This window comes from Cloeon dipterum, chromosome 3 (assembly GCF_949628265.1).
Source record: "Cloeon dipterum chromosome 3, ieCloDipt1.1, whole genome shotgun sequence".
Taxonomy (NCBI): domain Eukaryota; kingdom Metazoa; phylum Arthropoda; class Insecta; order Ephemeroptera; family Baetidae; genus Cloeon; species Cloeon dipterum.
Window position 1 is genome coordinate 2,122,889 of NC_088788.1, and position 14,647 is coordinate 2,137,535.

At 44.6% G+C, this 14,647-nt stretch overlaps 1 protein-coding gene across 5 annotated transcripts in view; it reads left to right on the forward strand.

The window, feature by feature from the left end:
* ATP8B (ATPase phospholipid transporting 8B) overlaps positions 1 to 14,647 on the forward strand; it is a 51,427-nt gene that overhangs the window by 32,417 nt on the left and 4,363 nt on the right. For 3 of the 5 annotated variants that reach the window (XM_065486057.1, XM_065486056.1, XM_065486053.1), the window contains exons 3-17: positions 4,358 to 4,416; positions 7,112 to 7,324; positions 7,437 to 7,642; positions 8,970 to 9,125; positions 9,188 to 9,362; positions 9,754 to 9,965; positions 10,028 to 10,283; positions 10,489 to 10,620; positions 11,834 to 11,996; positions 12,060 to 12,169; positions 12,227 to 12,418; positions 12,484 to 12,760; positions 13,176 to 13,383; positions 14,252 to 14,391; positions 14,448 to 14,576. In XM_065486057.1, coding sequence (XP_065342129.1) covers positions 4,358 to 4,416; positions 7,112 to 7,324; positions 7,437 to 7,642; positions 8,970 to 9,125; positions 9,188 to 9,362; positions 9,754 to 9,965; positions 10,028 to 10,283; positions 10,489 to 10,620; positions 11,834 to 11,996; positions 12,060 to 12,169; positions 12,227 to 12,418; positions 12,484 to 12,760; positions 13,176 to 13,383; positions 14,252 to 14,391; positions 14,448 to 14,576 — 2,628 coding nt within the window. The remainder of the gene's footprint in view (positions 1 to 4,357; positions 4,417 to 7,111; positions 7,325 to 7,436; positions 7,643 to 8,969; positions 9,126 to 9,187; positions 9,363 to 9,753; positions 9,966 to 10,027; positions 10,284 to 10,488; positions 10,621 to 11,833; positions 11,997 to 12,059; positions 12,170 to 12,226; positions 12,419 to 12,483; positions 12,761 to 13,175; positions 13,384 to 14,251; positions 14,392 to 14,447; positions 14,577 to 14,647) is intronic. The other 2 variants (XM_065486054.1, XM_065486055.1) reach the window with 2 other exon arrangements.

Below are 14,647 nucleotides of genomic sequence, written 5' to 3' on the forward strand. Positions count from 1 at the left end.
GGAACCACAGAATTGTTGAGCACAGTAAAATGACGGAATTCTGTGAAAACCACACCTCTCAAACTTTACATTTACAAGCCTTAAACTTCAAAGGGTGAGATTTTGTCAGGAAAAATTTAGAAAGAGAAATAAAAAACCAATTAGGAGAATTTGAAAATTTGTTTTTTGAGACGGACAAAAAGTTGCGTAGCAATTTTATAAATCATTTTTTTTTATACTGAAAAATCTGACGTTCAAAGAAATTGTTCTCTTATTGATCATTCTGCTCCGGCCGTTATCCCGGGGCGGCAAATGTATGGATTTAGGCCCCGATAACGCACTCGCGGCGGGCAACCCTCGATTCGGCCCTACTCCAGATTGGGGTGTGTGAGGAGAGGAGCGCGAGTGCTGGATATGTATGCTAGCAGGTCGATATGGCGCGGCGCTGTAATCAATATCCCGAGGCGCCAGCCGCTGCCACTGCTCTCTCTCTCTCTCCGCGTGTATTTGTTTGCGCGTATGCATTGTTCGAGATTGGGTGCATTCAATAAATTGGGCGTGTGCACACACTTATTCACTATGCTCACACACGACTTGTCCGCGCGCCAATGAGATAAAATAAGCCGCGAACGCGGATACACAACGAGGTAGATAACGCGCGCGCGGATATTTCACGTCGCGTGCCCTATCTCGCCAAGTGGCGATGACAAACTCAGATTATTTGCTCCTCTTATTGTATCGGCTATGTCCGGATTAAACTGACCCAATTTCGCGCATTCGCCACTCTAATACACTCTTTGTTGTTTTTGTTCCTATCCTGCGGTTGCTCTGTTCACGGTTTAGCAATTTTTTTTATTCCTGCAATTTAATGCTTCGTGATTTTTTTTATTTTGAAGTGGTTTTTGAGTGACAAATCTAATTAAAGAGCGTTTTTGACGAAGTTTCTGACCACACCAATCGATTCTTGAGGATCGAATTAGGTTAGATTTATTCAAAGATGAAAGAAAATTCCATGTAAAAATGCCAATTTTACGATTTTCGTGCGCTTTGCGAAACTTCTTTAATAAAGTTCCTGGGTGCACGCCCTCATTTCAAAATTTTCAGTTAAATTTTAAAATTTTACGGATTTTTTGCACTTTCCATCGCATGCTAAGCCTTCAATTTAAATTTACCGTGGATTCTGAGTCGAGTTTCTTTATTTTCCCGCTCTTTGCGACACGTTCCAAACCTTCTTGTAATTTTCCTGAAATTCACGCCCCCAATTCGAGATTCCCACGAGTTCTCTCAGTAAAACCGTTAAATGATTTTCATGCCACGCCTCCTTTTCAGTTTTCCGGACAACCACGCCCCCATTTCAAAATTCCATCGATTTTTCTCACAATTTTACGACTATCCCGAGCTCTGCAACACGTGCCACGCCTCATTCTTTAAAGTTCCTAGGAACCACGCCCACATTTACCGAAATATTTTAGTGAATGACCGTCTTTGACAAAGTTTTTCCGACTAAAAAGTGCAGCGCGACGTGCGAACGTTTTTTCCCCGCCAAAACAAAAAAATGCGAGAAGTGCGCATGTGTCAGAAATGGTTTGAGCACTTGCAGAGAGGCCATATCTGTACGAATGACTTCTTTGTCAAGCTCTGACGCATGCACACTTCTCGCATTCATAATGTTTTGGCGGGAAAAAAAAGTTCGCACGTCGCGCTGCACTTTTTTAACGGAAAAAAGATCCACTTTACCTAATTCGACCTTCAGGAATCGATTATTGTGCTCAGAAACGTCGTCAAAGACGGTCTTTACCAGCAAAGATACTATTTCATGAGCTCCATCCGCTTTAAAGAAATTGTTGCGGATTTCCGTGGAGCGGTGACACTCTTTTTCCAACTTGAACTCTCGAGAATTTTCTATGTTATATAAGTAAACACTCAATTGATCAAACGCAATTCTAGCTATGTAGCACGGCTGACACAAGAAGTGCGGAGCGGAGGCTGGTCTCGCTCGCAAACAAGAAGATGCACCGCACCGAGTGCACTTTAGCCTGTCAAGGAAATTTCCTCACCACTCAATGCTGCGGCTATCCATTTCACTCGAATGACGCAACCGCAGCAAAAGTAGGAAAATAGAACGGAAATGTTGAGCAAAATGTCGACTCAATAAATAACAAGCAACAATTTCGAAAAACCCTGGGGCGGCAAAATCCTAAATATTCTCACTTCGCACTGTCGCGCGATCGTATTGGGCAAAATTGTCAGCTGTCTCGACAAAAGACACAAAGAAATTGGCAACGGAGTGGATTCGAGCTTCTTTACATAGCAACTTTTCTTGGCAAGGAGGGAGGGAGGGGGTGGCTGAAATAAATCCGAGTCGTGTGTGCACCATTTGTTGTTGTCTGGACCAGAAATGATGGCGTCTGCGTCGTCGAATTTTTTGAGCAGCCCGCCAGTCTCTGGAAAGACATTTACCCTTTTTTCTGCGAAAAATGAGGATCCGCGTGTCGGGAGTCGGAAGGGAGGAATGCTCGCAGCCGGAATATTAATTAGATGTCGCTCGCGCGCGCGTCTCACTTTTGCCCCTCTGAATTCTTTATGGGCTCCCTCTTCTCGCGTTTTCCAGCAGAACCGCACGAATAAAATGCCGTTAAGGCGCCTCTTTGCCCAACCGACGAACCGACTGCTGGCACGTGAACATATAAAGGATTAGCCTCCGTTTGCCAAAACAGACCCGAGGAATAATTATTCCAGTTTCTTCTAGAGTTAAACCCTCGTGGGGGTTGAATTTATTTTTAAATTTATTTACAAAATAGCTTCTTCCAACTTCCACAAGCGAAAAAATCGACATCGAGCACAATGAATATTTTCAGTGTTCGCAAAATGCCGTCTTTTTCCGGAAAATGACATGCCAGTGGTTAAAACCGGTTTTAACCGGTTGTAACCGGACGATTCCGGACTCCTAAAAATTGTTAATTTTTGTATCACAACAATGTATTTAGCACACCGTTGTCGTCACATAATGTGCCGTCAATACCGTGAATGGTGACAAACTAAGGTAATTTTTTTTTTAAATTGGAAAAAACCGGAAAGTGCCGGTTAAAACCGGCTAAAACGTTCTGGCAAAAACCGGTTTTAGCCATGCCGGTTATAACCGGCTGGCTGAAACTTTGAACACTGAATATTTTTGTTGTTATTTCTTTAGTAACAGCTGATTAGCCCGGTTATTGGCGAATCGACCGTTAGATGGCATGTGGAAATGTAACAAAATTCGCGGGAAATAAATTATTAGGTCGGAACGCCTCTTTTTCAACGCTTCCTGATTGGCCGCTGGACTGTCTCCTGATTGGTCTCCATTATTTCGACGCCATATTTGACTTCTGACCGGCGGGAACCAACACAGATCGCTACCTGGCCCCCGGCTCTTTCCGCTGGCTGCCGCTTTGGCGCTGCCGTCTCGATTTTATAGATCCTCGCTACGTTAATACCTACTTAGGAATCGATTAGCACTGTCAAAAATCAAATTCCAGCCGCATTTTAGTTCCGAAATTATTTAACCTTCTGACTCATTGAGACCCACTATCTCGTGACACAGGGCCATTCGAATTTGAGGTTTTCCGCTCGTGTGCTCACTCGCCGGTCCATTCCGAAGCAAATCGCACTTAAGCCCGAGAGAACGCGGACTTCCTGCACTTTCCTCGAGCAGAAAGGAGGCATTCGGGCCTGACAGGAATTCATTGCCCCAATAAATGTGTGTGTGTGTGCATTTGATCGATACGTGTGCGAGTTAGTCGGTGGCTGTTGGTTGGCACGGAGCAAGAATCGAAAATATATGTGGCGTAAGCTCTGTCACGACATGCACTGCAAGACGTACACCCCCAAAGAGTGTGTGTGTGTGTGTGTTGCTATGGATTCGCAAACATGGCGAAATTCGACACACGCGCCACGCGTCCGCGATGACATTTTTCGCCATAAACAAGAAATAATTAATTTTCACTTTTAGTTTGCACGAGTTCGCAGCCAATTTGGTGGTGTCAGTTTCAAGAGCGAGGGGACCGCGCCGCGATTCGATTATGAAATTAATTCTAGCCGGCTGCTGGAGAAGTGCCCATTGTGCTGGCAGAAAGCTATTTACACTTGAACTGCTTATGCGGCACATTGCGCCAGCCAGCCAGCCAGCCAGCCAGCAGCCAGGCCGAAAAGCAGAGATGATGCGCGCTCGTGTGTCCCGGCCGGCTTCCCAGGGACTCGAATTTTGCCCAGCTAAATAATCATTTGTCTTACGGATTCTGATTAAATTATCCACCTCGGAAGGGTGTTATATGTAGATTTTTACGCTTTCGTCGTGACAAATAAAATAAAAAGTGACAATTTATTTTTTTTCGTGTTTCAGAGACGGAGAGGCGGATACGGGCTAACGACCGAGAGTTCAACGCGCAATTCCACTACGCTGTAAGTATGATTGAGAACGCGAAATTGTAAGGATTTGTAATTGCTGTGCGCCGAGATTGGGCCGAGCTAGGCGCCGCGCCGCATTCTGATTGCAGACACGAAACCAATTTGCGTCCCGACAACCACTCACTCAATTGAACGCATCTCTGAGCACAAGTGAAGGCTAGCAGCCTGCATGTCAATTTCTGATAACAAGAAATTATTTTAGTTAGCAGTTACAATCATAATTGTATTCAACATTGCTTTTTATATTCGCTTCAATTTTTTTTACCCAAGTCATATAAACACGGAGTTAATTGGTTTTGTTATGTCTGTCTCACTCGCTCGAAACCCGAGCCGTCAATGCTATTATTTATTACAAACTGTCGCGCTTTTCCTGGTAGACGAGGCATAGACCGATGTGATTTAAAGCACTGGATCGATACAGAACGACAGTTTACTCACAAATTTACAAGGCTACTTACGTAGTTTTGGCTTCAAATGAATTGTTTGCAGTCTAATTGCAGCTAAAGAGTTGGTACATTGATTTATAACCACAGAAACAAAGAAAAGTTGCATTAAACCGATTTAATTGCGAAAGAAAAGACGGAAATCATCAAGAATTCTTTGCTTGTAGAATTCTCGACGCTGATTGGCTGACAACGCGCATGACAGCATCTCCGCGCAGTTCACAACACATGTAAGCTGTTGCTAGGCAACCGCGGGAGCTTTTGACAAGCGTGTTACGTCAGCCAATCAGCGTCGAGGATTCTTCCAGCAAAGAATTTTCTGATTTCCGTCTTTTAAATCGGTTTTAATCAACTTTTGATGAATTTCTGCGAATACAAATCGATTAATTAACTCTTTAGCTTCAAAATTAGGCACCAAACATCGGTGGCAAAATTGCAAGCGTCTTACAAGAGGCATTTAATATGGAAGTCTTTTGGCGGGAAATTATTTTAAATGTTGGATGCAATAAACAATTTGTTCTACGATTTGCAAACAGCAAAATAAAGTTAAAATTCAAATCTTCTCCCAAATTTGCAGCGCTTGAGCACATATTCTTGGCAGGATTTCGATTCCTCTCGTCGAAATCTGTCCAACAGCGTGGCAAAATCTTTTGTTTTGAAATAAAATAGGATTTCAAGTAAGGAGACACTATCCTCCACCAATTTCTAACTTCCAGGCTTTTTCAGTATCAACCCTCTTATATAATTTGGTTTTGACACGCACTGAGAAACAGTATTCGTCATAAAAAATGAATCAGTATATATAAAAATCCCGTAATTGCCGGTCTATATTTAGAATTGATCCAATCGGCATTGCGTGTGCTTCGGACATTCCGAAGTTTTCCCGCCCGAATGAGACGGCCTCAAGAGAGCGGCTAATCAACGCTTTCCCGAGTTTAAGACACAAAGTTTTATAATATGGCTCTTAATTTTCCGGCCCGACGCGAACAAAAAAGGCCGGGTTGTCGCGATTTCGCGAAGACGGCGCGTAACGTAATTAGCGAGCTGAATTGTGGCGTTGTGCCGGCCGGTGGCGCAAACAAAGAAATCTTGGCCCGTGTGTGGCCGCGAGGCGAGCGAGGGTCACTGCGCCTGCGTTACTACGCCTGTATGCAACCAGCTTGTCGGCCGTGCACCGCGCGCCGCCGCCGCCTCAAGGCCAAGGGGCCGCGGGTGCGCGTGCACCCGCTCCCTGCTGCTTCCGCGAACCCCGATTGTCCTTCTTTCTCGCTCTCTCTCTTAAGGGCACGAGAGATTGCTGCGGCTTTTCCCTGCCGCGCGCCGAGGTGTATATTACCTCTTTTTCCTTTTTCCAGCTCAGGCCGCGGCCCATTGTCGCCGCTGCCGCCGGTTAAAAGATAAAGGCGCAAAGCAGCGCTCTTTCTTTCATACCAAATTAATCCAGACTTGAATCAAGGCCTTTTTAAATATTTATATCTGGAGTAATTAAAATTTTTTATGGGTTGGGAGTTTATTTTCGTTTAATTTGACTTTTAAAATTATGAAATTACTAGTACGAATTTGCTTGAAAATGATTTGAGGACACTTAATAAATAGTTTGTCCAAAAATACTTTTTTTGGGTAATTTTGAGAACAAATTTTTTTAATTTTGAAATTGCCATCTTGTAGAGCGCTAAAAATAGGTTGGATAGGTCTGAAATGGAATAATTTGGTTTAATATTTCAAAAAAATCTAAAAAAATTGGCGTTTTTCGGGTTTTTAAAAATGTTTGAGCGCTTAAATCTCCGCTTCTACAAGCCCGATTTTCGAAAATCGAAAACTGACAGACTTGTCTCAACCTTCCCTTGATAGCTGAAGTAGACTAAGGGTGCCAACCCTTCAACCCCCTTTTTTCACCCTAAAAAACTAGAAATTTTTTAATGAATTTTCCTACAGTTCATGAGAAACAGTCTTTTTTAATTTAAATATGCACCGTGGTTGATCCCTTTTCACATTTTATTTTAAATAGCTTGATGAACCGCACTGATCTCCGGTCATTTATTTTAAAATGCGTCCTTTAACACTCGGTGTCGTCGGACAAGTAGAGAACAAAACGCCCCGATTTATTTAAAGACGCTGGAAACATGTCAGAACGACAAACAGACATGTCTGCCGCCGGTACTTCTGTTCCTATTTAAGGAACACACGTGTTTCGCTCAGCTAATAGGCTGTAAAAATGATCTTTCTCGTGTGCTTGTGTGTTGCAGAACAACTACATCAAAACGTCCAAGTATTCGGTGCTGACATTCCTGCCGCTCAATCTGTTTGAGCAGTTCCAGAGGCTTGCCAATTTCTATTTCCTCTGCCTGTTGGTGCTGCAGATGATCCCAGCCATCTCGTCACTCACGCCCGTCACCACTGCCGTGCCCCTCATCGGAGTGCTCGCCCTCACGGCCGTCAAAGACGCCTACGACGACTACGTAAGTGCATCCACCCACTCGCCCACGCGCCCCACCTACGCTAACAACCCTTGCTTTCCGCGCAAATGCCAAGGTTCACCATTTTCGAAATTTATATAATTTTGATTCGCAGCAAAGACATGTGAGCGACTCGCAAGTAAACAACCGGAAGTCGCTGACACTGCGCAACGGCAAGCTGGTCGAGGACAAATGGGCCCAAGTGCAGGTGGGCGACGTCATCCGAATGGAGAACGACCAGTTCGTCGCGGCGGACATGCTGCTCCTCTCCACCAGCGAGCCCAACGGCCTTTGTTACATTGAGACTGCGGAGTTGGACGGGTAATTCGATCGATTAATTCTTCCACTGAGCTGCACGCACGTGCATCCACCCTCTTAAACTTTCCACGCAACCGCCACTAAAACATAATTGATTTTTCTACCAGACTAAAGACGAAAATACTCAATCAAAGGGCTGGGAAAATTGCGTTTTTATTTTAATTTGGTGTCTGAAGACCTTAAAAATTTTTACTGTTGATTTCTCCTACTTTTGTTTTGAAAAATTAAATTTTATTTATTTAAAGATCCACTGAAGGCACATTTTCATATGTTTCAGTAGATTCCTGAAGGTCGTTATAGGTGGGAAACATGATTTTTCCAATCCAAAAATGTTTTGTGGCGTGCGAGTAGAGGCGCAAAGCGAAACGCACGTTGCTTAGGCGCGTAAAACGTTTGAATCTTTAGGTCGCTACTGCGCAAGCGTCATTCTTCTGACGTCACAGTCTCTCACAATCAGCTGCCAATGCTAAACATGAAGCTACAGCTGGAGCAGGCGACAGTAGAGACATCTGGTCAGATCCAAGCAAGAGCAGTGAAGCATACCAGTCACGTGACTCAATCCCGCCATCTCATTGGCCGAGAGCAAGCGCGCATCTCATTTGGCTCCACTCCCTCCAAGCGCAAGTCACACTCCTCAGAGTGGGGGTATCACAAGAGGAGGGAGAAGCTTTTAGCCAATGAGATGGCGGGATTGAGTCACGTGACTGCTCGAACTGAGTGAGCTTCACTACCCTTGCTGGGCTTGAGCAGATGTCGCTACTGTCACCTGCTCTATCAGCTGACAATGCCAAGCACGCCAGAGGGGCGACGCCTGCGCAGTAGCGATTTAAAGATTCTTGCGTTGCGCGCCAAAGTAATGGGTGGTTTTTTGCTTTGCGCCTCTCCTCACACGTCACAAAACATTTTTCGATCGGAAAAATAGTTCACCCCTCCTCTTTCGACCCTAATGAATCGTTTAAAACAGACAAAAATGTGGTTTCAGTGGGTTTACTTTCTTTAAATTATAATTTATTCAACTAATATTTAAAATTAAGATTTTTAGCTGTTTTTAGTACTCTGGGAAAAACCTGTATTTTTTCGGCTGTTCACAAACCAGATACAGACCTTTTAAAGGGCTGCATTGGCGTAATGACGCGCTCAATTATAAAATTAATGTGTGTTGTGTGTAACTCCCCTCGCAAGCAGACGCGTATATCGTGTCAGTGTCGCACGCACTGCCTGCGCCTAATCAGCGTTTCTGCTTATGAGAGTTTGTTTGCGGGGGCGAGCGAAAAGACAAGCACCCTCTTCTCATTCTCATTCTCACGGCTCGTTTTGTTCGGCCCGACAGGGAAACAAATCTTAAATGCCGGCAGTGCCTGTTAGAAACTGCAGAAATGGGTCAGGATGACGCCAGAATTGGTGCCTTCAACGGAGAGATCTTGTGCGAGACTCCCAACAACCTCCTTAACAAGTTTGAGGGCGTCCTTACGTGGCAGGGCAAATCGTAAGTATACCCTTGTTGACCTTTAATAATTGTGGAGGTTAAATCGGGAATTTCATTCTCAGCTATGCCCTGGATAATGACAAAGTGGTGCTCCGCGGATGCGTTTTGAGGAACACCCAGTGGTGCTACGGACTGGTCATATTCGCCGGGAAAGACACCAAACTGATGCAGAACTCGGGCAAGACCAAGTTCAAACGCACAAGTATCGATAGATTGCTGAACTTCATTATCATAGGGGTGAGTACTTGTTCCTTGACGAAGAATCTGAGCTCACTAATAGATTCCTGAGGGTCGAAATAGGTTAAATGGGTGTTTTTCCCGAGAAAAACGTCCAATGCGACGTGCGAACTTTTTTTCCCGCCAAAACAATATGAATGCGAGAAGTGCGCATGCGTCAGAGCTTGGCAAAGAAGTCATTCGTAATGGCGGTCTCTCTGCAAGAGCTCAAACCAGCTCTGACGCATGCGCAGTTCTCGAATTCATATTGTTTTGGCGGGAAAAAAGTTCGTTTTCTCGGAAAAACACCCATTTTACCTAATTCGACCCTCAGGAATCGATTGGTGCGCTCAGAAACTTCGTCAAATACATACGAACTGTAATAAACCCCATAAATTTCTTAAAATTCCAGATTGTATTTTTTCTACTGTCCATGTGCCTGTTCTGTACGATCGCCTGTGGGTTTTGGGAAACGATCACAGGCCGTCACTTCCAAATCTACCTGCCGTGGGACAAACTGGTTCCCACCGACCCCACCGAGGGTGCCACTGTGATAGCTTTACTTGTTTTCTTCTCGTACGCCATAGTCCTCAACACCGTCGTGCCTATTTCTCTCTATGTCAGGTGAGTTTCCATTTTTTAATTCCATCTCCGAATTTTATATTAACGAACTGTGTGACTGGCAGTGTGGAGGTGATCAGGTTTGTCCAGAGTTTTCTGATCAACTGGGACGAGCACATGTACCACGAGAAAAGCGGCACGTCGGCCAAAGCACGAACAACGACCCTGAACGAAGAGCTCGGTCAGATCGAGTACATTTTCTCGGACAAAACTGGAACCCTCACACAAAACATAATGACCTTCAACAAATGCTCGATCGGTGAAAAGTGTTATGGAGACATCATCGACGAACAAACCGGCGAAGTTTTGGAGCTCGCAGAGGTCAGTTCTAATTTTTTGGCGCTCTCCGAGTATTTGTAGAAATGTAAATAAACGAAAAAGCTGTCTGATATATTATTATTGAACCAATTAATATATCTGGAGCTGAGCGCGAGAACGGATTGGCAAGGGTTTTGGCAAATTTGCGGTGCAAGCAAGGCGCGTGGATAGAAGGGTTACTCAGAGTTGCTTCTGTTGGCATCTCTAGGGCCGCGTGGAGAACGCGAGCAGCCTGAGCAGTCTGCCAGGCGCGACGCCGCCGTCCACCTTTGTGCAGCTGCACAATGGATTGACAAGCAAGAGCCCCTCGGCGCCGGGCACTTTGGCCATCAGAGTCTCAGTAGGCGTTTACTTTCTCGACATTTCATAATACACATATCCATATCACCTCTCTGGTTTTTGCAGCTTTTTTCCTTCAAATTAAACAAAAAACAATATGTTGCTCTAACCATTTTGCACCCCATCTAAAAGCAGGCTCTAGTCGCGTGTCACAATATTTTCCCCGTTTTTGTGAATTTATCAGAATAAGTGAGAGAGTTTCGCCAAGAACAATTAAAAAGTGCACGGTAGGAGCGAGATTCTCATCTCTTTTTCTCTCTCTTTGTCTCACTCACTCACTCGCTCTCCTAGAGTGCAGCTTTCCGTCACTGTCACCAACACACAGTGTGCTCAGTCAGCTTTGCATGCTTATATAAATATTTACTTCATTTTGCTTGTGTTGCCCTCCCGGATGTTTGCTTTCATTTTGAGAAAAAGCCTCGAATATTAATTCCAATCCGCGCAAATTAGGGGAGTGTTAAATTAGAGGTAACAGCATGTACTCTCAGTCAGAGGAAGCCAACCGCAAACCGAGACAAAAATTTATATATATATATCTGCCAATTTGTGAGAATGCACCTTATCTCTCACGAGGAAAACGCACCTATTTATTTAAAAAAATTAAATATGCCAAAGGAAAACGTTCCGTAAATTTGTAGATTTCGATTATCCAATTTTTTAAAACTTAAAAAATTGAAAAACAAATTGAAGACTGTCTTTGAGGAAGTTTCTGAGCTCACCAATCGATTCCTGAGGGTCGAATTAGGTACAGTGGATGTTTTTTTCTGACCAAAAGGTCCAGAACGACGTGCGAACTTTTTTCCCGCCAAAACAAAATGAATGCAAGAACTGCGCATGCGTCAGAGCTGGTTTGCAGAGAGACCGTCACATCCAGCCAGCTATGACGCATGCGTAGTTCTCGCATTCATATTGTTTTGGCGGGAAAAAAATTCGCACGTCGTGCTGGACTTTTTGGAGGGAAGAAATATCCTTTTTTACCTAATTCGACCCTCAGGAATCGATTGGTGAGATCAGAAACTTCGTCAAACTCAGTCTTCAATTTGTTTGACATCTTTAATCAAGCACAATAAATTATTTTCTGGATTAATAGGTGCGTTTGCCTTGTCAGCTTTGCAGCTTCCGCATATTTTATATATATATTCAACCCATTTCTAGCAGTCGCGGCATGTTTCGAATCGATCTAAATTCGCGAATTTTCGCACCCATTCTTGCAGGGCACGGTTCCAATTGACTTCTCCGCCAACCCAGACTACGAGCCAGAATTCAAGTTCTACGACAAGAGTCTGCTGGAGGCGGTGCGCAGGAAAGACGAGACGGTGCACAGCTTCTTCAAGCTGCTCGCGTTGTGCCACACGGTGATGCCCGACGAAAAGAGCGGTAAATTAGATAGCCAGCGGTTTATATATTGACGGAGTATTTTTAAACGTTTGAGCATTGCAGGCAGACTCGAGTACCAAGCGCAGTCGCCGGACGAAGCGGCTCTCGTGTCGGCTGCCCGCAATTTCGGCTTCGTCTTCAAAGAGCGCAGCCCCAACAGCATCACCATCGACGTAGGGCTTTCGCTCATTCATTTATATCCGATTTGAAACTAAAATCTGATTGTTCAGGTCATGGGCGAAAGAGAGGTTTACGAACTGCTTTGCATTCTGGATTTCAACAACGTGCGCAAGAGAATGTCCGTGATTCTGCGGAAGGACGGCAAACTGCGCCTTTTCTGCAAAGGGGCCGACAACGTCATTTACGAGAGGCTCAAGAACAATAGCGATTCGAGAAAGATAAAAACGCAGGACCACTTGAACGTAAGCAAAGGCTGCCGGGTAATTTTGAGCCTGTTGAAACATAAAATTCTTTCTTTGCATCAAAGAAATTCGCCGGGGAAGGGTTGAGGACTTTGTGTTTGGCTGTGCGAGACTTGGACGACGACTTTTTCAACGACTGGAAGAACAGGCACCAAGCAGCGGCGCTCTCGCTGGACAACAGGGACGAAAAACTGGACGCCATCTACGAAGAAATCGAAAAAGACATGGAACTGCTGGGCGCGACGGCCATCGAGGACAAACTGCAGGACGGCGTGCCGCAGGCCATCTCTAAACTAGCGCAGGCGGGAATCAAAATTTGGGTCCTCACCGGCGACAAACAAGGTTTATTCCCATTTAAATTGTTTTCAAGATCGTCTTTGATGAAAATTCTGAGCCCACCGATCGATTCCTGAGGGTCGAATTAGGTAAATTGGACGTTTTTTCCGTTAAAAAAGAGCAGTGCGACGTGCGAACTTTTTTGCCGCCAAAACAATATGAATGCGAGAAGCGCGCATGCGTGAGAGCTGGTTTGAACACTTGCCGAGAGACAGCCCGTACGAATATTTGTCAAGCTCTGACGCATGCGCACTTCTCGCATTCATATTGTTTTGGCGGGAAAAAAGTTCGCACGTCGCGCTACACTTTTTTAACGGAAAAAACGTCCAATTTACCTAATTCGACCCTCAGGAGTCGATTGGTGGGCTCAGAAACTTCGTAAAAAATACGGTGACAAACTAATAATTTGTGTGTAATTCAGAAACGGCGATCAACATCGGCTACTCGTGTCAGCTGCTGACGGACGACATGGCCGAGGTGTTCATCGTGGACGCGCACACCTTCGAAGAAGTGGAGCTGCAGTTGGGCAAGCTGAAAGAGGCGATCAGCAATTTGGAAAAAAGCGACGGCGTTAACGGAGGCCCCACCGCAGTTAGCGTGGTCACTTTCAGGTGGGGCAAGGAGCAAAGGTCAGAGGAAGAGCTACTGTTTTGTCCTCACCTCACACGGTCGGCAGTTGTTGGTGCTTCCGCGCATTCTGTAGTTCTTCTTCTGCCCTGTACTGCTAATATTACAATTTTTAACATATTAATTTGCCTGCAGAACACGCAACAAAAGGCAAATTATTTAAGGTCGCCGAATGTTGCAGGTTCTGCTTTGTTACTTTTATTTTTTGGAGTTTGTGTTTTTATTTTTTGGACACGCTTTAGGTGAACCATGTATGCAGGACCTATAGCGTCTCACAGCCAGCAGCAGCATATTGTTGTTCCCAGACCAACACCCACACTCACATGCCCCTTATAAATAGGGCGCTGCGAATTTTAGACGATCATACATTCCTATTTCTTTTATTTTGAGGCAAAATGTTTCATATTAAATTATATAATATCATTTCCAAGAATTTTTTAACATGTACTAGGGTCCCGCTATGATTTGAAGCTCAGAAAAAAATAGTCAATCGCCTAAAATTCACAGCCCTACTTATAAATATAATTATTCAGCCAAAAAATAGCTGTGTAGACGTTGTTTCACTGCAGCAAGCGTCAACTTTCCCTGACACACGGGTTGCGTAACAACTTATTGACCAGGGGTTGTGGTTTACATGGTATTTTTTCTAACGTTGGCGCTTATTCCACTTTGAGTTGAGTAGTTTGTAGACAAAAACAGCCTTAGCCTCCACAATTTTTATTTTCTTATTTCGTTTTAATCGACTGACAAATTTAATTGGGATGTTGGCTTACTGTCATGGAATGTTGCATTTTTCTCGGATATGTAATTTTTGGGTGCCTTTTTGTACCGTCGGCTTGTCTAAACGCCGCCATTCTTCTCTTTCTGCAGCGAGAGTGACTATCAGCACGGTTGCAGCGTGGAAGAGCCGGAAATCAGCGGCGGAATCGCCTTGGTCATCAACGGCCACTCGCTGGTCCACGCGCTGCACCCGAAACTGGAGAAAATCTTCCTCGAAGCCGCCTCACAATGTACCTGAGCACACGATTGCCACACGAAATTCTCACTTAATTGCGTTTCTTTCCAGGCAAATCTGTGATATGCTGTAGAGTGACGCCTTTGCAGAAGGCAATGGTGGTCGAACTGATCAAAAAGAACAAACATGCTGTGACGCTGGCGATTGGAGACGGCGCCAACGACGTTTCCATGATTAAAGGTATGCGAAAGATTTTTTTCTACAGGCAGGGTGGTATTATTTGCTTAATTACCACCCGGTTTTTCACCACT